The sequence below is a fragment of the Antechinus flavipes genome, chromosome 3 (genome assembly GCF_016432865.1).
Source record: "Antechinus flavipes isolate AdamAnt ecotype Samford, QLD, Australia chromosome 3, AdamAnt_v2, whole genome shotgun sequence".
In the NCBI taxonomy this organism is placed as follows: domain Eukaryota; kingdom Metazoa; phylum Chordata; class Mammalia; order Dasyuromorphia; family Dasyuridae; genus Antechinus; species Antechinus flavipes.
Window position 1 is genome coordinate 247,394,520 of NC_067400.1, and position 22,886 is coordinate 247,417,405.

General features: G+C 34.9%; 1 protein-coding gene across 1 annotated transcript in view; it reads right to left on the reverse strand.

The window, feature by feature from the left end:
• Positions 1–3,607: 3,607 nt before the first annotated feature.
• The window catches only part of DOP1B (DOP1 leucine zipper like protein B), a 132,098-nt gene continuing 112,819 nt past the window's right edge, over positions 3,608–22,886 (reverse strand). Inside the window, exons 27-36 of the mRNA XM_051984839.1 lie at positions 20,404–20,486; positions 19,212–19,321; positions 18,893–19,039; positions 17,638–17,699; positions 17,012–17,140; positions 12,718–12,854; positions 12,060–12,115; positions 6,660–6,806; positions 6,145–6,274; positions 3,608–4,969 (exon numbers count right to left, since the gene is read on the reverse strand). Coding sequence (XP_051840799.1) covers positions 4,715–4,969; positions 6,145–6,274; positions 6,660–6,806; positions 12,060–12,115; positions 12,718–12,854; positions 17,012–17,140; positions 17,638–17,699; positions 18,893–19,039; positions 19,212–19,321; positions 20,404–20,486 — 1,256 coding nt within the window. The 3' untranslated portion in view covers positions 3,608–4,714. The remainder of the gene's footprint in view (positions 4,970–6,144; positions 6,275–6,659; positions 6,807–12,059; positions 12,116–12,717; positions 12,855–17,011; positions 17,141–17,637; positions 17,700–18,892; positions 19,040–19,211; positions 19,322–20,403; positions 20,487–22,886) is intronic.

A 22,886-nucleotide genomic window follows, 5' to 3' on the forward strand; every position in this document is an offset into this window, starting at 1 on the left:
CATTCCCTAGTTTCCCACATCAGTGTGTGGATGGACACTGTTTTGTAAGTGCTCTCAGGAGGTGAAATGATCAAGCCTACTGCATTGACAAGTCTCTCTAGAAGTCCCTTGCCAAAAGGGACCCTGTCTTCCCATGTTTCAATTTTGGGAAGTCTGCATCATAGCCTGTCTACAAAAGGTATTTGTGCCCACTGTGGCACAGCGTATTATGATTTCCTCTAAAGGAGCATCCTTGCGTAGTCCTAATATAATTCTTCTACAAACCTCATTAGCATTTTCTTTAGCAAGTTGTCTTATCAAAATGTCTGTTACTGTATTTTCACCATTAGTTTGTATGACAGCTGTCTGCAAACGTCCCACAAAATCAGCAAAGGGTTCATTTGGCTCTTGGTTATTTTTGTGAAGGCCTCAACCTTGTCATTTTTACTGGGGAGAGAAGCCCATGCTTTGATAGCAGCAAGAGCAGCAATTTGCTCATATGCTGCTAAGGGGTAGTTAATCTGTACTGAAATTTCTGCGTAAGAACCTACACTTGTTAGTTGGTCACAGGTGATTGGAGGATTAACTCCACTATGACTATTTTGTTGGGCTTATATCCTACAGAGCTCACTATATTCAGAAAGCCACAAGTTTTGTCCAGGTTCTAAGCATGTCCTTGCTATAGATTTCCAGTCCCTAGGAGTTAAGACTTCATAAGCCAAATTCTGTAATAACATCTTAACCTAAGCTGATGTAGCCCCATAAAGAGTGCAAGCCTTTTTTAGGTCTTTGAGGATTTCTATAACAAAAAGAGTGTATTTTCTACTTTCTTGATCTGAAGAGTTAAACTGTTGAATCACAGGATACATTTCCAGTTTCAAATAACCTAAATTCTGCCCTTCTTCTGTGGCTTTAAGTACTACCTTTTGCAATCTAGTCATAGGAGGGGGTGATTTCTGAGGGGGAGGTGCTGGTGGTGTCACTTCCCCTCCCACTACTCCTCCCCCCTCCATCCCAGAAGGTGAAGTTGTTGGGGGCGTGTCAAGAACTAGTTCCAGTTTAGGCGGGGTTGAAGCTGCTTTGTGAGAATCACCCCGCCCTTCATTCTCACTCAACTCCCCATGCCCTCTGGAGATATCACTTTTAATCCCTCCTTTGACCTCCTCATTTTGGTCACACTTCCTCATCTGGCTGTTCTGAAAACTTTTCTTTTTTCTATAACTTGCAGGATTTTTTAAGGCCAATTGTATTATGTTGTATATATATAGTATTTCTTTGGAATTGACTCTGAACCATTATCATTATAATATTCACATAGTTGATCTCCTACAAGTTTCCAATTATTTAGGCTTATCTCTTCTTCCTCTAAGAACCAAGGGAATGTATGTTCTAATGTATCCAGGAATCCATCAATTTGCTCCCAAGTCATAAATAAGTCCTGTCTCTTGATCAGTCTGAGTATGCTTCCTGCAGATCTTTGGGGTGGGGTTGGGGAGAATCTTTTCTCAATATCTGCCCCATTGCAGCTAGAAAAGATTATTAGTTTAGCTCTTAACAAAGTAGTTCCCTGTTCGTCTATTAAAATACTTACCCAATTTCCTGGTCACTGGAGACTTCTTCAATGAAAGTAGGGTCCTTGGCCCCACGCTCGGGTGCTAAATGTGAAGACCGCTTTAGCACCCTGGATACCTTAGAATCTTTTTTTTTTTAATTTTAAAGTTTTTTTTTTTTTAAATAACGTTTTATTGACAGAACTCATGCCAGGGTAATTTTTTACATTATCCCTTGCACTCATTTCTGTTCTGATTTTTCCCCTCCCTCCCTCCACCCCCTCCCCCAGATGGCAAGCAGTCCTATACATATTATGTCACAGTATATCTTAGATACAGAAGGTAGAAATAATCCAGGAAGAAAAACAAAAATGCAAACAGTTTACATTCATTTCCCAGTGTTCTTTCTTTGGGTGTAGCTGCTTCTGTCCATCATTGATCAATTGAAACTGTTAGATCTTCTCTTTGTCAAAGAAATCCACTTCCATCAGAATACATCTTCATACAGTATCATTGTTGAAGTATATAATGATCTCCTGGTTCTGCTCATTTCACTAACATCAGTTCATGTAAGTCTAAGCCTCTCTGATACTTTAGAATCAGCCAGAGTCAGGATAAGCAAAAGTCCTTAGTCTTTATTCTTGGTCTTTAGAGGTAGGAATGAATTGGATGGAAATAGAATCTCCTCGACCTTCCTTCTCCCTCCTCTACTGACAAAGTGACTCTGGTTAGTCTTACTCCACCCCCTAGTCCCTCCTACAATCCTCTGTATACACCAATCATTGAGCCAGCACAGGATAGTGCGAAGGACCATTTTCCAAGCATGTGCCCATAGAGTATTGTCCAATCGGTAATTAGCCTTAAGTGCTCAGCTGTCCTGACTTCAGTGCATTGACTCAAGAATTCCAAGCCCATTACAATTGACAATAAGTGCTTAATAAATGTTGGTTCTCTCTCTCTCTCCTCTCTTCTCTCTCTCTCTCTCTCTCTCCCCTTTCCCCCAAGCTGTGTATAACTATAGCTAGCATGGGCCCCTTTATTAGTCAATGAGGGTTAATAAGTCTTAATTTTATAATTTCTTTTGTGTATAGAAAATAAATGTCCTTCCTGATGAGGTTTGGATTTAAGGAACCCAGATGAAATTAGGGTTTCTGGTGGTCAGGGAGCTAAATGAAGTCTAGTGGCAGGTTCTGGGTTCAGGGAATCAAGTGGAGCTCCCCTGCAACCCCTTGGGATTCAGCACAAGGGTAGGGAGTTTTGGGGACTCCCTTCTGGTGGCGCAGAGGTTCTCTGTAAAGGAATTTACAGACTCGAAAATCTAGATTGATAAAAGAGGTTTATTATGGGGATTGGAAATAAGATTAAAGTCTGGTTAGGGAAATAGGTGAGGGTAAAGAGAGGATGGCACTGGTAATATTAATCTATGGAAAATTGAGTTTTGCACTGAGAATGCAATTCTCAGTGGGCAAAAGGTCCTGGCAGTAAAGGAACTGCCAAGATCCATCTGCAAAGACCTTAGTTGATGGAAGCTCATTATATTGCTTGTCTTGGTGGGGGTTGGGGAACCTGAGCAGATCATCAGCCAGGATCTCCTATTGGAATTTAAAGGGATGCTTTTGATCAAGATTTGTAAATCAAAGGCCTGAACTGAAATGCCTCAGCCAGGAGGAGCTTGGAATCTGAAAGGAATCACAAATCAATAGGAAATACAGTTTCTTAAAAGGACCATAACCCGCTTCATTTCCCATATCTTATTCATTTTTTACACTAAAGACTTTTCTATTCCCCCTTTTGGAACACCCTAACCAGGAGTCTAAACTTAAGCTTTAACCAAAGAACTAGAGAAAAAGGAGAACCTCCTTCTCTCTCCCCAATTCCTAGCCAAGCTGCCCTAAGATTGAAGTTAATATAGTCTGGAAGTCTGGATAGAACAGAGGGTCCCCTTAGCAAAAGGGAGTAGTTGAGTGTCCTAATCCTCTGATTCCAGTGGAAGTCCTCAATGTTAGGCTTGTTTTGCATGATATCTGTGTTTAAATTGATAAGGAATGTGTAGTGAGAAAACTCCCTCAATCAATGAGTCACAGTTTGTGATAACTTTATTTTTTTACTATTTATTACAGATATTCAGCTTTCTCTGAATGTATTTCTTTAATGACCAAAGACATGCAAAAATCTTCAAATTTATTAATAGGCTTAAATAAATAGTCTTATATAGGTTTATTTTAATCCAATTCTCAACACTGCTTATAATTTCAGCAAGTTAAGTAATACAGTAACTTAAGCATTTCCTTCACTAATTTTACTTCAAAGCTTCATTATGGCATTGGGATGAGCCTCTGGAAAAACTTATTCCAAGCTGCAAAAATCTTCATGTTTGAGTCTAGACAGATTATACATCTGTTTCCAGGATAAGATTATTTAAATTTCAAGAGACTCATATTAGGCTGGCAGCAGAGGGATGAATTTTTCAGCTATAGCAAATAAAAACCATTTTGTAAATTATAGTAGGATTGCAAAAGGTAGGAGGGGGGTAACAAGACACTCACTAGTGAAATCACAGATCTTGATGTATTGAAACATCTGTGATAACCTCACTAAGGGGAATAAAACAACAAAGTGATGATTCAGTTTGTTTCTATTACAGTCACGTAACATAACAAAAGTGATTTTAATAGAACAGTAGTTGGAACAATTTCAAATATACTCTTTGATTGTTACTTTTTATAAATTGTGTACAGCCACTTTCAAATGATTACTGTTTTGGAAAATTATATAATATTTGTCTTTAAAAAAGAAATACCTGCATGAAAAAAGCTATATTAATATGTTTTTAGTGAAACAGTGTACTTGGAAGAAACAAAAATATACCTGCATTTCTGTACCATGAACAAAAAGAGCTTTCCTTCATCTTTGTATTCTTTCTTCATATAAATATGTGAAAAAGCTATAATTTTTCTAGACTTGGATGTAGCAATAACTTTTAAAAAACTGCATAAGCTGAGTAAAAAAAAAAAAAATCAGTCCTTTGACCAGTTAAAAGTCACTTAAGATTTTTCATGCTGATAAATTTAAATTTTAAATAAATTTTAAATTAACTTTCAAAGTAGAAAATAAATTGACAATGCCATAGTACACTTCCATACTAGATCACATTCTGATTACAAAATTAATACAACAAAGAGTCTTTAACTTTCCAGCTTTTCCAGAAAATCACATTCAACACTTTCCTCCAGTTGTTTCAAGATCCTCGGGCCATCTGCAATAGGAAATTCTGCTAAGGGAGACCCTGGATACTCATGAGACAAATTACTTTGAGTCTTAAAAGCACAGCTCAGAGTCCTGAAGAATGGCATCAACTGCACGATGCTGGATATAGAATGTTGGCGTAAAAGAGGGAATTCACACTTGATAGAAGCTGTCTCATTAGTATTATTTACCTCCTGTAAACAAATCCAAAAATATAAGTTATTCGGCTTTGTCAAGAACTCTACACAAAGATTTTAGATCAAATAAAAATTCTCAGGCTATGACTTTTCATGAAAATTTATTATCAATAAGAATTATGTTTTAAGGGCAGTTAAATGGAGTAGAGGATAGATCATCAGCCCTTTAGTCAGGAGGGCCTGAGTTCAAATCTGACCTCAGACATTTAACACTTCTTACCTGTGTGACCCTAGGAAAGTCACTTAATCCCAATTGCTTCCGCAAAAAAAAAAAAAAATAATAATAATAATTATGCTTTTAATTTAAATTCTATATTATGAGAAAGGTTTTCTCCCTAGCCTACTATCACTTCTAGTAATAGACTTTAGAAAGTCTTTTTTTTCTGGCTTTCAGATATTTTAATAGCTTCTTGAAGATGCTTTAGTAAATCATAAAATCTTTGGCTCTCAGAAGGACCTCAGAAGTCTATTTCTGCTGAACACTTAGCAAAAATTCTTCTACAACATCATCCACAAAATGGTTATCTTCTGTTTTCAGATGTGATGGAAAGCTAGCCATTTTATGATATTAATCTAAATCATTGATTAAAAAAAAGTTTCAGCATAACAGGAGCAAGGACAAAGTCCTGCAGCTCACTGGAATACCTTCTTCCACATGTACCTTTCAAGATTAACATCAATCTATATAATTTGACCAACTACAAAACCACCTAACTACATTAAGAAGACTGGGTCTTCGTATTTTGCTCAGGTTGAAAAGTTAAGGGGCGCTCATGGATCTGATCTCACTGGCACAGGAGCTTTGACAAGATATATTTTTAACCTGGAAATCAGTTCACCCTACCTAAGGCAATCTGTTGACCTAGTATACTAGTGCTAAATTTAGTATAGACATACAGTCAACTTAGTCTCATCATAACTCAGACCCATTAAACCAGTGCTATATCTTTGCTGAATATAAATTTTGTTTGCTATTATTTAGTAGACCTCATTTTGTCAATTGTCATATGGTTTATGAATGATCCAGGCTTGGGATTAGAACTACTCCAAATGAGATTTCCTAAATTAGCTTATATCTAATTTGGCCTAAAGAGTTTTATCATATCTATGCTGTAATTTAGAAAAAAATTAAGAATATACATTGAAGTTTTAAGGTACAATTTTTTGTTTACCCCATATTTTAAAATGAGAAGTTCCAAGATTCTAACAACATGTGGTTTGCATTCTTGATGATATTCCTCTAAGTCTGAGAGAAGAGCAGAAGTCTTTGTATCTACTTCTGGAACAAATGCCCATTTATACCTAGAAAAAAAGAAATAAATGTTTAGATCAATTATTATAGTTCAGGGCCATTTCTATGGGAAATTATGATGTGTTTTTTTTTTAATTGGGGTGAAGAAAGAAGGACCTTCTACTTTATTCTATGATTTGTGCATTTAATAGGAGAAACTGTGATCAAGTTATATAAAACTCGGGTTTTATATTATAGGAAATTTGTTACTGGATGTTTATTTGCCATTTAATATATATATGTCCATATATATGCATGTATGTATGTACATGTACACATACATAGTTATGGATGCTCATTTATTGAACAACTACAAGCAATTTCAGTGACAGAAATCATAAACTTTTCTAAAAAATAGTACATATACCTACCCCGTGGTAAATACATATAACTTACATTTGAAATAAAGGCATCTTGTCTGGTGGAAAAGAAAGTGCTGTGTCCAGGAACTTGCAAGCTGATAAATATAAGATCAATTCATTTGGAGATATCTCACTGCCATCAGCTCCTGGAGCCCTCATTTTGTTTGTTTTGCTGTTGCTTCTGCATAATTTATAATTTAAAAAATGCCCATTATAAATTCATAAAGGTCTTTTAAGTTAGATTACTATTTGAAATTTTCTATGTCCCTAAGAAGTTTTTTCTCCATTCATAGTTTTCATAAAATCTCTGAGTTGGAAGAGAATAGAGAGATCATCAAGTTTAACCATTCTGAAACAACAATTTCTTTCACATTTTTAAAAAGTGGTCATCCAAGTCCCACTTAGACCTCTGGACTCTTGGAGAATTCATTAACTTAATGCAGCACATTTCATTTCTGAATAGCTTTCATTTTTAGGAAGTTCTATATAAAGTATGAAACCTAAATCTCTCTCTGCAACTTCTACTAATCGCTCCAGTGGAGAGAAGCAGAAAAATTTTAAATTTCCTTCTCTACAACTACCTTTTAAATCTTTAAATATTAGAAGACAACAATCATGCACTATCGCCATAACCTATTTTCTAGGATGAAGCACAGTGAGATGGTTTAATGTTTTAATATTAAACATCAGTATTAAATATTTTTGGTTATCAAATCCATAAGCATTCAGTAAGCATCTATTCTCTGCCAGGTACTGCACTAAGCAACAGGAAAACCAAAGAAGATAAAAAGCAGTCTCTGTTTTCAAAGAATTCACAATTTAATAAGAGATACAATATGCAAACCACTATGTACAAACAAGCTATATGTGCAAACTGCAGATAATCAACATAGGGAAAGCGCTAAGATTAAGCAAGACTAGGAAGGAACAGCTAGAGGATGCACTGAATAGCGCATCAGTCCTAAGTCAGGAGGATCTGAGTTCAAATCCTGCTTCAGATACTTAATACTTCCTAGTTGCGTGACTGTGGATAAGTCACTTACTCCAATTACTCACACAAAGAAAGAAAGATCAGTAAAGGATTCTTATAGGTGATTTTAGCTGAGACTTGAAGGAAGCCATGAAATACAGGAGACAGAGATAAGGAGAAAGAATTCCTGGCGTGAGAACAGACAGTAAAAAAGTTAGGAGATGAAGTGCCTTGTAGAAAGAACAGCAAGGAATCCAGTTATGGAGCTTAGGTTATATTTGAGTAAGATAGGCATTAGGAAGACAGGGAAAAGTAGGAAGATATCTGGTTAACGAAAGACTTTAAAAGTTAAACAGAAGATCTTATATTTGATCTTAGAGGTAAAAGGGAGTCACTGGAGCTACTGCATGGGAGGGAAACGGGAGAAGAATAGTAGTGGTAATAATTACATTTTAGGAACATTTCTTTGGCACCTGAGCGGACAATGGACTAGAATAGTTAAAGACAAATCAGGAAGACTAAGCAGAAGATTACTGCCATGGTCCAGGCATGGAGTAGGACTTAATACAAGAGTGGTGACTGTATCAGAATGTAGAAGTACATATAAGGGACAGGTTGAGAAGGATAAGGATTGAGGAAAGGCCATTAGATTTGGCAATTAACAGATCGTTCCTTGGGAACTGGATGGAGCACTTTTAGCTCATTAAATTGGACTGCTGAGAGTTAAGAATAGTGTAGAGATATAGAGTGTAGATGGTCTTCTCAAAAAATTTAGCTAATGAGGATGGGTATTTTTTTTTAGAATGGGAAGCCATGTTTGTATTTGTAGGGCAGCAAGGAAGAAATAAGTAGACAGACTAAAGATGAGTGAGAATGGGGTTGAAAAAGAGGATGATAAAAATCAGTTGGAAAAGAGATAGAATAAAATCATTTGTTCAGGTAGAAGGATTTACTTTGCCAAGGAGAGCCATCTCCTCAGGTGTGAAGGAAGAAAGTGAAAGAAAATGTCTTGGTTGTAGAAAATGAGTAAAAATGGAGGAGGAGCTCCAGGTGAATGATCTCCATTTTTTCAAAGAAATATGATCAAAGTTGTAAGTTGAGAGGGTGGTGAAAGAGGAAGCTGTGGGAGTTTAGAAGAGGGATAAAAAGGTCTCAAAAAGCCATAGTGGTAAATGGGAGAGTGAGTTTATCAGGAAGGTTTAAAAAGATTCATCAGCTACACCAAGAACCCAGTTGTTTTATAACATAAATTTGTAGTGGATCCAGTTAACATCATTTCACAATTTCCTTCAGCTTCCTTCAGCAACATATTGTAGAGGGCAGCATGATACTCTACTCTAAATTGAGGCTCGACAAGGCAAGATCTTTGACAGGATAAATGGATAACAGCTTAATAGAAGAGCATTGTGCAGAACTGAACTGGTTCACCAACAGGTTTAAGATAAGGAAAGAAGTCATGCATAACTAACAACTAGTGTGATGGTCAGGGAAAGAACCACTGGTTGGGGGAACTAGAAAGTGGAAGTGAAAATGAAGAACAGGATTTGGGGTTTTAAGCAGCGGGAGAGGTAACATAACAACAGACTGTGATCACAAAAGGGAATTTTAGAATTCACTGGCAAGAAAAAGGGGTATGATCATCTCTGTGTGTAGCCAAGGTTAAGTGGAAGAAGGTCATGAAAAGTCAGTTGAGGAACTGAGAGATGAGAGTGTTTGAGAAACTATTACTATATATATTAAAGTATGAGGGCCAGAGTTGGGCAAGAGAGAAAGACTGAATCAGGCACTGAATTTAGTGAGGAAAGAAGATATTCTGAAGGACAGTAGACAACAGTTAGCAGAATCTTGACTGTGGATTAAACATCAGATGAGATGTTATTGAAAGACAAAGGTACCGAATGAGAGAGAACTTGCAAGTGGCAATGAGGAACATGAAAAATTCCAATAATTACACTGTGACCAGTAGGTTAGGGGTATAAGTGAAAGTGCAATAAGTTCTGGAAAGAGAAGCTGTGTTGTCAGGAGGGAATCAGATGAAAAGCTGCTTTGTTACAGTTTGAGCAAACATTCCATTAGAATCATGGCACTGAAATGGGAAGGGAATTACAGTGAAACTATGTTAGTCACTGAGAAATAAGTTCAGGTGAACTATCATTATTCTCTGGGGATTAGCCTTCTGGGTGGTGTGAGGCAATTGTGTGTAGCTAGAAAGGAAGGAAAGGAGGAAGAAGTTGCTCCAGTGGGAGTGGGCAGGTGGTGTGACGAAACTGTGTGTAGCTAGAAAGGAAGAAAAGGAGGAAGAAGTTGCCCCAGTGGGAGTAAAGCAGCTGCTGTGGAGCTGTAGCATGCCAGAGAGAACGCCTGGATGACAATGGAATGGCTGCTTAGTGAGGTTAGGAAGCTCTTCTAGGTAGATAAAGGCAAGGCAGCTACTATGGATTTACAAGAGACTGGAGAAAGTGCCTAGAAAGTGTTGCACTAATATTGAATTTACTTAAATACTCAAATAGGCAGGAGGATGGCACAGTGAACAGAGTGTCTGAAATCAGGAAGACACATCTTTCTGAGTTCAAATCTGGCCTCACTACTAGCTGTGTGATCCTGGGTAAGTCACTTCACTGTGCCTCAGTTTCCTCATCTGTAAAATGAGCTGGAGAAGGAAATGACTAATCACTTCAGAATCTTTGCCAAGAAAAACCCCAAATGGGATCACAACTAACATGAAATAGCACCGATCCTCATGTCCAGAATCATTATTATTTTCTTTCAATATCCTAGCCTACTAAATCTACATAAGAATCTTATAAAAACTATGCCAGAAATTACTGATTTGGGGGAGAGAGTACTCCCTTTCCTCCAGGGTTCCAAACTCATCCAAGCCCTTAGTGGATTGTTCTGTGTCCATTCTCCCTGACAGCCCTCTAATTTATGTCTATGTTCCCCCTTAACAAATCCAATTTGCTATGCTCTTTTGTTAGGTGCTCTATGCTTCTCTGTAATAGACTTTTGGTTCCTAAATCTTCCTGACCATGCATTAAGTAACGGATGAGATATATCTTTTTGCTAGACACATCGTTATTGTTTGTTGATTATAATTAAACTTATGTTCCACTAAAATCCCTATGTCTTTTTCACATTTTTAACTCTACATGTGCAATTGATATGTTTAGTCTAAGAATGAGACATCACATTTATCCCTATAAAATTTTTTCTATGAACTGCTTAGAAGAAATTCTTCCATTGCATTTGATCATGTTCCCCAGTAAAAAATTTCTATCATTAAAAAAGTTTAACTTATATCCAGTTAAGAAATAAATTAGTGTTCCATGGAACATGAATGCATTTCAATAAATGCATTTATAAATTTTCATACTAAGGTCAGATCTTCTGAATATTAATTCTGTAACATATTAGAAACCCCACCTCAAGCTTCATGATTTCTATAAATTTCATAAACCAAACATCTGAATCTTTATTTCACTCACTGATTTAGAAAAATATTGAACAGAAAAAGTATAAAGCAGAAACCTGTCTCCATATTATTAGCAGTCTATCAATCATAACTCTTTGGGTCCAAATGATTAAGTTTAACCAATCCATTTGAATGGCCATCCATTGGACAGATTTTTATGTCATTCACTTGTATTCAAAACAAATTCTACAAGAGGTCTTGATGAATACCAGGAATATAAATGCATGGCATTTGTCTGATCTATCAGTAAAATAACCTTCACTAGTAATCGGTCTATTGAAAAATATCTTAGACTATTATAGTTAAAATTAGACTATACTGTTCTTTAAAATTATGTTCATTGATATGATTAAAACATTATTACCTTTCATATGCCCAAATTTCAGCCAAACTGGTCTACTTGCTATTATTTATATGCAATATTCCCTCTTCTATTTCTGTGCCTTTGCCCCAATTATTCCTTATTCCTGGAATGTTCTTCTTTCTTTTATCTTTGTCCCATAGATTCTGTAGCTTTTTTCAAAGTATACTTTAGATGCCAACTTCCCAGGCTGTTCATGAATTTTCCAGCTCTTGGTACTCTTCTATTCCCTTCTATAATTATTTTGTACATATCTCATATGTGTGTAATCCTGCCATTAAAAAGCAAACTTCTTGAAGGCAGGGAATGTTTTATTTTTATTTTTGTTTAGCATACAGCCTGCCACTACTAGACATTTAATAAATGCTTTTAAAGTGGAATTGAATTTTATAGTGGCATTTTTTAAAGGCCAGATTCTATGTCAGTGGCAAGCGACTTGTGCCTTTCTGGTATAATGAGTAAACCTTTAATAGATCTACAAAGTTGCATGCTTGTAGACATATTAAAATATCTTGTTTCTATGGCACTTTTTAATCCTTCTATTTTCAGAGGTCTAGGGAGAAGAATGAGACAAAATTACTCCTCAAATGTGCATAAGTACATAAATACAAAAACTTTTGTAAATGCTTACTTTGATGGTTCATTCCTCTGTTTTAGGTCATCTTCAAATTGTAAAAATGTCTGAATCTTAAAAAGAAAATACACTCTTTAATGACTTATAAAAAAGCACTTAAGAGAACAATATAGTTGTCACAATCTTTAAAAAATTATGTATACATGGCAGCTAGTATGTGGTGATTAAACATAATAAATAAGGTGTTAATTTGTTAAAATACTCTACTTTTGGCCCTTCAGGGACCCTAATCAAGTATATCCTTTCTATAATTTAATAATGATGGGAAGAATATTTTATGAATTTGTGATTAAAAACATACTTTATTAAAATGAAACAAAGTTCATCTTTGAAAAATGTCATGCTAAAAAAAAGGAAAGGAAAAAAAAGAAAAGTGTCATACCATAGTTATCTTCAAGAGAAAGAAAACAAGAAAGGAGGGAAAGGCCAGAAGCTAAAAGTGTGGTGCCAGCTAGGCTGTTTCTCCTTCTGTCTCATTCCTCTTGGATAAATAGCTCTTGAAATTCTTGCACATCTTTTCCCCCATAACAATCTCTTGCCTATGTCATTAAAAATTCTTCCAACTTCTGCTCAGGGGCCTTCCCATTACAATCTGCCTGAAATTACTCTCTCTTTGACTGGAGCTTATATTTTTAAGACAAATGTTTTTGCTCACCAATTCAGTGACCATTATTGGCCACAATGACGTCAGATGTTGAGGAGATATTCTTAGCAGCAAAACTCTGAAAAAGAGGAACATCTGAGCAGCAACTATGGATGTCTGTCCAACCCTGAGATTCTCTGTCAGTCGTTCTGGGGAGAGATTATTAATATGTCATAAAAATATGAATAACAATAAATGTTTTTGTTGCTGGAGTTCAAAGGCTTATTGCTAATCTGAATAATATGATAGGTTGAAGCTAATAAATTAAGGATGTATTAGATCTTGAAGTTAAAAATATTTGCTTAACCTTGGAAAGCTAAGAATAAGGTGCTGGATTTTAGAAAGTCTTGCATCATGGGGTAGAGGAAAGGGAGTCTTTCCCAAATAAGGAACTGAATCATTTAGTTATGTAAATGAAGGAACCTAAGGAGAAGAGAAAGCTATTTTGGAGGACACAAGGATAAGGACCATGGAATTCTGAAAGAAGCAAGACCATATGAAATCACCAGAAAACCCAGTGAGCAACAAAAAAGAATTAGCTGGACCGCTATCTGAACTTAGAAGTATGTCAGGCAGCAATCCATGTATACAACTGAGTTTCTGTCCTAGCAAGAAAACCTAATGATGAACTGAATCTGTGCAGGGGTGATGAACAATAAATTAGGACCTGCAGAAAAACTGTACCAAATTTACAGAGAAGATCAAGTTAAGAGTGATTCCTGTAGTGATGCCTGTGTCACAAGATGGGGAAAGAAGAAAAAAGAGCTAAAACATGTAATGAATGTATACTCTGGTGAGGAGGATTGAGAAAGGACAAGATTCTAGTTATATTAGTGCAGTAAATCTGTTTTATCATGGCTTACTAAAGGAGCAAATTATTCTTAATAAAAATTTCAGCTACAATCCAGGTTCCTCTACTCAAAAGCATCTAGAGTGATTGTGTAACTTCAGAGTTCCAAATAGGGGGCAGAGGCTAAAGATGTAATAATTTTCTTTTTTACTTAATTTACATGGTGGGAAAATTTTAGTTTTTCTTAATTTAAGTAAAATAAAAAGTAATTCTAATAAGCTAATATATTTAACATTTTCTTAAATTAGTTTCTTATCAAGTTAGATTATATACTGGCACTGTGGATAGAAAGGAAAATCCTTAGTTCTCCCTTTTTCAGTCAACTACTCATTTTCTATTCTTCCCCCTCTCAATCCTCTTTATGTGTACAACTGAATAATTCTTGCCTTTTGCTTACCATTTACAGCCAGGCTCTACTTTCTCAGCTACTGGGAGAGGGAATGAAAATGGAAGAATACATGAAAAATGTATACCATCTTGTCCTCTTAGGATCCCAAATCTTTTTTTTTTTTTTTTTTTTTTGTATTTTAAGTATTTTATTTTTTCTATCCTATTTTCCATGTTTATCCTTCTCTTTCTGGGATATGGATATTTCATGGGCAATGCAATTAAGTGCTACACCTAGTGCCAAAAAAGCCTCTATATTCTCCTTCTGACCAGTTATCTGACCCCATTACTATAGGTGGGCTCAGAGTACTTGAACCTACTGCTGCCAATTCAGTGCTGCCAGCTTGCTAGAGCCACTCTCCCTAGTGAATAGAAACCTTTCCTGCTGATCTTCTAAGTTGTCTTGGGCTGGAAAATTGTTTTGCCTCTTTCTTTTTGTTGGTTCTGCCACTCTGGAATTAGTTTTGAGGCAATATTTTAAAATTTGGAAGGAAATTTTGGAGAGCGTGGGTAAATCCCTGCCTATATTCTATAATCTTGGCTCTCCTTCCTCCCTCCCACCCACCATCCATTTTTAAATATTTGATTCTTCTATTTACACATTTCTTTCTCTAGTTACTCTCACAAACTTGACAAAATCAACTAATAATCTTTTTAATTAAGAGAGATATCATTCTCTTCTCAGTTCAGTGCCATAGCATGCATCTCTGTTAGATCAGAGCCTATTTCTACTAAAAATAGACCTGAGTCACAGGAAAGCCATCATTTTTTATTTTAGAAAGTCTTTCTTTATACAAGTATGTGATATGAAGAAATTTCTATAAGTAGAAGCTGCAGATTTAAGCAAACTTATCTTTAGCTTAGTTAACCAAGTTCCTTATGGTATCTGCTGTTCTCACTGCATTGACTGTAACCTGTTTAAATGTTTTGCTATTTTGAAAATTTTGAAAAATTCTCCATAATTCTGCTCAAGTGGCTTTCTATATTGTTAAATTGCTTAGTCTCTATAGTTCCAGCATGTTTGGTCTCTATAAGCCTCTTTATTATTTGTGTAAGGATATGGCTTTGTCTCTTAAGATTTTTTTTTATGATATGATATGATATGATAATCTATCTTTGAGAAATGTAAATGAAACCAGTGTGTAGATGATATACATGCATACATACGTTTGTTCATAATCATATTAATAAGTAAAGCTTTTATTTTTGCTTGTTAATATTTTTATGGAGTAATTTATTTGTCCTTTCCAAGGGATCTGGGTTAAAAAAAAAATTAAGCATCTCTATATATCCTGTTATTCTTTACTAGAGAAATTAATCCAAGGCCATTTTTCTGGCATTTGCCAGATAATTTATGAAGTAGATCTCCTTGGAAAAATGAACATTGGAAGGACCAGAATTTAAGAAGGTCTTGAAGAACCAAATTGAGTCAAATGATATAGCACTTTTTAAATCTACAAGGCAAAGAAAAGAGATGGTGAAATGAACTTTTTATTTCAAAGTAAAATTATTATGTTTTTGCATCAATTGATTTGATATGCTTCATTCTTCTAGCATTAATGCCAACATTCTTTCACATATATCCTTGTAAGTGCCTTTACCCCTGAGAAATAGCCAAAATCTCTCTCTCTTTTCCTAGTAAGTAAATAATTCCTAAATAACACAACTATTCATAAATAATTGGTCCATTTGGGCCTCAAAGACCCCAGACCATGCAGATTCATAGTTAAGACCCTCCACATCTCCTGTATTTATTGACCTTTGGTAAATCAGAGACTACTCCAGTTTTATAATCTCATATATTCCACAATATGTTTTATCCAAATATGCTATAGTTTTGTAAGCAGAGGTAGCATACTATGACCTAATCATCATCCTGAAATTTCTTTAAAAAGGAGACAACATCTCTATCATGTATCAGAGAGAATCTTTCCTATGCAAAAAATAAAAAACTGGGAATTGATGGTTGGAACTGCTATATTACTCCAATCTGGAACTATCATACTATTACCTTAATTTAGAAGTGGATTTGAATTGATTATCTCACTTCTATGTTCAGCCCTCCTGATGCTTCAGTTGGTGACATATAATATCTTTTGCTAATTTTTCTTTGGAAATGTAAGTTTTATATGTGAACTTTTTCCCCCCTTCCCCCTTCCTTAGTATGGAACTAGGGTATCACATAATCACTCATATAGAGAAACATGAAGGAAATGAAATGGGTAGGAGAAAACTCATCAAATTTCCTCTTCCTTGAACTAAAAAAATTACTATTTTAATTGCTGTGTTGAGTATTTAATTTAAGATTCAATCCTTCTGGTTATCTCTGCTATTCCTATTTGTCATCAGGAGATAGTCCCCCAGATAGTGATATGATAGATGATGTTAAGTTCTATACCAGTAACATCCATCTGATTTACACCAGCCTGGTGTAAATCTGTCTCAGGTATGAATCTCTCTCTCTATCTGAACCTAACATTATGGACAGTCTCCTTATTGTTAGTGAACCTTAAATAAATCAGGGAACATATCGGTCTCATATTCTCATTCCTCTCAAGAGATTACAGTGGCACAAAATCTCAACATGTAACAAATAACATCTTGTTCTTTATCAATTACTAATCTAGAGCCACTCCAAAGGAGGGAGTATCTCTTATGTCAGCACTGGTATTTTCCTATCCAAAAGAACAAAAGCTTGTAAGCCACTGTTGAAGTTGCCACAGCATCTTAATCTAGGGAACAAATATAGATACAGATTTGGAAGTCCCCAGGACTCTTCTAATTCCATCTGGGGGTAAAGAATATCCTTTAATACATTTCCTTCAAATTTGAATCTTGGGCTTGGATTTCCTATTGTCCTTCCCTAGTATTTTATCTTATGGAAAGTTATGTGGTAACACACATAACTCCTCATCGAAGATGCATTTGTACCAGATGAATGAATTTTAATGGGTAGGAGAAATATCAAGTCTCCTCATTTTCAAAACCTTCTAACCTTGGGAGCCCATATTTCATGCAATGAGGGACCCAAAATTAAAGTTCCATTCTCAGGAAAAACAGCATTCTTACCTTGTATCAATGGAAGGTACAGATGATACTGATCAATATCTCCACTGAAGACAGCAAATGCTTGACGCTTTAGAAGCATGGCTTTCTGCTCAAAACTTGAAAACAATTTTAAAGAACTGCTTTGCATGTCTAAAATAAACATGATAAATAACCAGTAATTAATGAGTAAATTTTCTGGTGGGGTAAGTTACATGTCATTTATACTAAGAGAATTATGAATATCATCAGGAAAAAAATCATAATCCAATTAAACAAAGGCACATGTCTACCCCATATTTTTTTTTTAAAGTGGGATAAACAATTGGGGAGGACATAAGGACAATATCAAATTCTCAAAAATTTTGTTATTCTGAGAAAAATCATTATCTAAAGTTTCTTTTCAAGGTGAATATTAGGAACTTTCTAAATACTGCTAACTTGGGACATTTTAAGTGAGAAATGAAGAAAATGTCAAAATCTAGTCAATTAAATTGAAATCTCTTTAAAATACATTGTGCTTTTCAGTTTGGATTCAGTTATAAAAATTTAAGTAAACATTCTAAAATTGGAGGCAAGATCCTATATCAAAAAAAATTCAAAATCCTAAATAAAATAATAAGATGATCTTTGAATAACCTCATACTTACTCATTAAATCTTTAAACATTGTTTTTTCATGCGTCAGAAGATGGTCAATAATGGATCTCCAACTAAAGATGGTAAAATAATACAAATGTAAAACTGAGAATCCTATTAAAACCATCAGAGAATATTACTTTAAAACATTTTTAAATTCTAGATGACATAAACAAAAAAAATGATACTTGTGAATGAAACCAAACCAAACTAAAATAAAAAGCATAAATCATTAGTTCTTTAAGATTATCAAAGAGATAAAAAGTCATTCTTTAAATTAAACCAAAGAAAAGAATATATGAATTATAAATTTATAGATTTTATTATTAACTCTTTCTAGAGCTTCCATCAAATAAACCAGCCTCTTGATGATGCTTTTTGCTTACTTCTTATAAGCATAGGATTAGTGGTGGGAAAAATAAATTCCACTTGCTAGTGCTTTGTAAGGTTTCTTCCAGCTATAACTGCAGGACTATTGTATAGAGGCCTATCTTAAAGAGGCATTGAGAGCCCAGAGGGGGAGGTCACAGGAAGGTCTAAAAGGTCTCAGAGACTAAGATACCCCAGAATATCATAGTTCTTCCTGCCCATGAACATGAAAAACTAAAAGGAAACTTGAAGAATTCCTCTTTTCCAGATAATTTCAGATTATGCTGGATTTATTTGATGGATACAGTTCTTTCTCTTATGATTGAAGTCAATTCAATAATGTAGCGTTCCAGGTGCAAACTTTAGGCTGCCCTGTAACTTCCTCTTTTTAAGGCTTGTTTATCATGAGATTGACAAACTTTCAGCTTTTTTAGTTACTACTGGAGAAATATCACTTCTCTAGATGTAGATGGAAGGATCAGGGGCAGGGGTCAGAAAGAAATGGATATGGTTGAGGAAAGAGATGAGATCATTAAGATAAATTAAAATCTACCCTCTATTTAAATAACAACATAAAATTGTGTGGATGAGAGATGAAATATGCTCCAAATATTATAATTGCTACTAAGCCAAATATCATGGCAACTAAAATTAAAGTATCCTCTAAGGATAAAATGTTCTCTCCAATGGGATAAAATAATCCTTTTAGATGCTAGAATAACTCATCTTATGAAAAATCAAGTTCATTTTGTTAATTAGAAGTAGCATGTTGCAGTTTTAGATTTATTTACTATTAGTAGATATCACAAATATAGATAAGATTATCAAATCACAGAAGAGATTATTTTGATTTTGAATCAGTTATGGCATATTATATTTAGAAAAAAACATTTCTTACTGAACACAAGAAGTATCCATCTGAAAAAAACCAGGGTCCAAATATAACTCCAGGACTTCTTTTTTCCAAGCTCGTTTTGTATAGGCATAACTACTCAGGGAGCTCAGTAGCTGGGCACCAGCCCGGAAGCTAGGGATATTGTAGGTACTACATAGGGAAGTGAGGATGGAGAGAGGAAGAAAGGAAAAGATTGAGTTCAAAGACTGTCTGAAGAACATCAAGTGACATATTTATTCACCCTTCCCCCCACATATTTTTATCCAAATTCTGAAGAGATTCTGGGGAACAGGGGGAAGAAGAGGAGAGAGAATTATATTACCTGTGATTTCGTAAATAAGGAAAAACGTAATATAGCAAACGTGAAATTAATGGCACAGCTTTCTCCTTTTCATCACTACGATAAATCACATCCAAGAGACATGCTACAACCTTAAGAAAAAACAGCAAAAAGAACATAGCTTCTACTACACATTCTAGAAATTTGTCATCTGAGACTTTTTAACAATAAAATGTCCAAGTATGATTTTCTGTCAATTTTTTGTCAGTATGGTACACAGTGAAAAGAACGCTGGAAGCCCTGGATTACAGTCCTGGATAAAGCACTTCACTTGCATAGACTTCTTCCTAATTTGCAAAACGAATGGGCTAGATTAGGATCTTATTTAACGCCCTTTTTCAATCCTAACATTCCAGAGAATCTAGCCTATAGCCACATGCTTTTGGGCTGCAAAAAGAATAATGATTTTACTTGACTGATTTGGTGATTTAAGACAATGGTCTATGGAATCCTGATAATTTGTTTGATCAAAATATAGATACTATGAGAAAATTTCTTCTATAGTAAAAACTTGCAAAGGTTACTCAAGAATCAAAATGACCATGGCATTGCCCATGAATTACTATTCCCATGCTATAGTGGGAGCCAAACCTAATGTTAGGATTTTTTAAGGATTATAGCTTTAGAGTTGGCAGCTTTTTCTTTTAATTATATAAATCAATGAGCTGACAGAGATATAGAAACATTCTGGTTCAACCTTCCCATTTTACAATTATGAAACTGAGGCACAGGGAGGCTAACTTTTCCATTGTCACACAGAGTAAGGATTGTTGGAGGAGAGGTTTGAATGCACGTCCCTCTGACTTCAGAAAGTAAGTATTCACTCCATTCTACTATGCTGCCTCACAAATTTGAGAGAGTTATATCCTTTGTATAATAAAGTCTTTATTCTTGTGTCCCTCATATCACAATTTGATCCTCATCTACTTCAAATTGCAGATCTACTTATTCTCTAATATTTTCCTTCACAAGATCCCCTGCCCCCTCTAGTCTGTTCCAAAATTTTCTCCCTTTATTCTGGGAGTATTCCACAGTACAGGCAATCATTTTAAAAGTTCCACCAATTGTTCCAAAGCTTCTATGGCTAAATTAACTAGGTAACCTTTGACTTATAGCAATCAGTATCACCCTTTTCTAAAACAAAGATTCATGCTAAGAAATCAAATATCTTTACCTCTGCAAGGAGTGAGAGAGCGTGCACACTGTACACTGAAGGGGCAGATGCAGATACCATTGATGAGGGTGCTGCTGTTGCATCTATATATTAAAAAAATCATTTTTACTTTAATTTAGAATATAGATCATGACTTTGTTGTCCAGTAAATATACAAGCTTGAAGTTGAAATCTTTTTATATCCCCAAAACTTTTTATGTGTGCATAGAAGTTCATCTCTCCAATAATATGTACATATTCAAAGGTCTAAGAATCTGAATACTTTCTGACAGATGGAATGAGGCAATTAAAGTTTAAAGCTTTTTTTTTTTTTTGATATTTACTTAAAGAAGCACGTATTACCAGCATGGATTGGACAAGATGACACTGAGGTAATTTTCAACTCTAAGACTGTGTGTTTAAAAACTTTAATTGGGAGAAACATGCCATTTTAAAGTCTTAGCATATATCTGGAGATGACCTATGGTTTCTTTCAGTTAGCACTTTGTTTTCTGTGTTCAACAAACAAAGTGAGTGATTTTCTTGTGTTTAATTATGGTGTTCAACTCTTTTGACTTATTGTGTTCTTCTGAAAGAATCTTTAAGTTGTGTCTTCATGATCATTATGCTTTGGATATCTTGGATATCATCATGGAAATCATATTTTCTTTTAATGCTACTTTTTTTTACTTTTCTTTTTCTAAATTGTCTTTAGCTTTTGTATATTTGCATTCAAACATCTCATCTTTGTTTCTTTTGTGAGACATGTCAGTGTAGATTCAAGTTTTTCTATTCTGTCAATTCTTTCTGCTGTACAGATCATATATACTGATTCCACAAATTTTATTTCTCTTTTAAACCATTCAGCAACATCCTGCAATGGTTCCATTCTCTTTTAGGAATCCATAGGGTCTAGAAGTCATTTTATTTTGTCTTGTAATATTTATTATTTAGATGCCTTGATTCTTTTAATGAATCTGCAGATTATCTTCTCTCATGTTATCTTTACATATTTTAACCTTGTTGGTTTACTTTTTATAAAAGTCTTTGAGTTTTCTTTTCCCTAAAATCTTTGATGATTTGAGCCTCTTCCTATCTTATATGTCGCTACTGCTCACTTTCTGACCTTTTTTTAAAAATGCGATTTCCCTCAAAGACTTCTTAGACTCCTCTACTACTAAGCCATTCACATTTCACCAATCTCAGCTTCTGCTCCAAACCACTTCTGTGGGGGAAGAGAGAAAAGGGAGATGACAGAACTGGTCCTAAATGTACACTAGGAACTTACCTTCAGGCTATCTGTCTCTCTCTCTCTCAGACACACACACAAGCCCTACCTCAGTTCCCTCCATTCCTTGGTTCTCTAGAAGAGTACTATGGCAGCACAGATTGCTGCTATACTCTCAGCTACACTGGGAGAAGGGAATGACAAGCCCATGGGTCAGCTTGCGTAACTTTGCCTACATGGTAGGGAGAGGAAAAGATATTGAGTGAACAGAAGGATTGATCTTCTCTGCTGTTAGTTAATTCATTTGTTACCTCTTTGGGGTTTTTGTGTCCTAGATCATAGAGACAGCTGAAATTGCTTATTTCTTATGTATAGTCCTTATTTTGGAGAAGTCTGAGAAGTTTTAAAGATCATAGAAAATGTTTTGCCTTTAATTTTGTTAATCACATAGTTTCACTGAATTCTCTTATTTTATGTCTAATATTTAATACTAAAAACATCAGAGAAAGATTATATAGTTCCTGCCCTATGTATGCATCAGGATAGGGAATACCCAAACCAAGAAGAGATCATTTAAAACCTTGGATTATTGGAAAACCATGTCCAAAAAAAAAAAAAAAAGAACCACCTAGAAATCACATGTCAATAATATATGAAAAAAGTATCCAGAGGGCAAAGTGAAAAAAATTGAATGAATCTATACCGCAAAAGAAATTTCAAAGTAAAAACTTCTGGGAAAATTAAAGCCCAAATCCAAGTCATATTAAAAAAATATATGATGCAAGCAGTCAGAGTTTAAGTACCAAGGAAACACAGTCAGGATAACATAAGATTTTAGTATCTACTGCTAAAAAAAAAGTGTAATTCATGGAACATAATATTCCTATAGTCAAAATATATAGGTCACAAGCAAGAATATTTTATACAGAAAAACTGAGCATTCAGAAGAAAATAACATATTTTTTAATGAAAAAGAGGACTTCTGAACATTTCAAATAAAAAAAACTAAACTAAATAAAAACTTCAAATACTAGAATCAATAAAAACATAAAAAGGTAGGTAGATAGAAGTGAGCAATTAGAATGGACTTTATATGGATGAACATTCTAATGGGATTAGGAGAAAGTAATGACACAAATGGCCCATCAGACCAATAGTGTCATGAAGAATCACAGAAGTAAAATAAGACAGAAGCAGAATAGTTTTGTTATGTTTTGACAATAATAAAGGAGGGGAAAAAGGGGAGCCAGGATGACTAACTCATGTAATCAGTAAT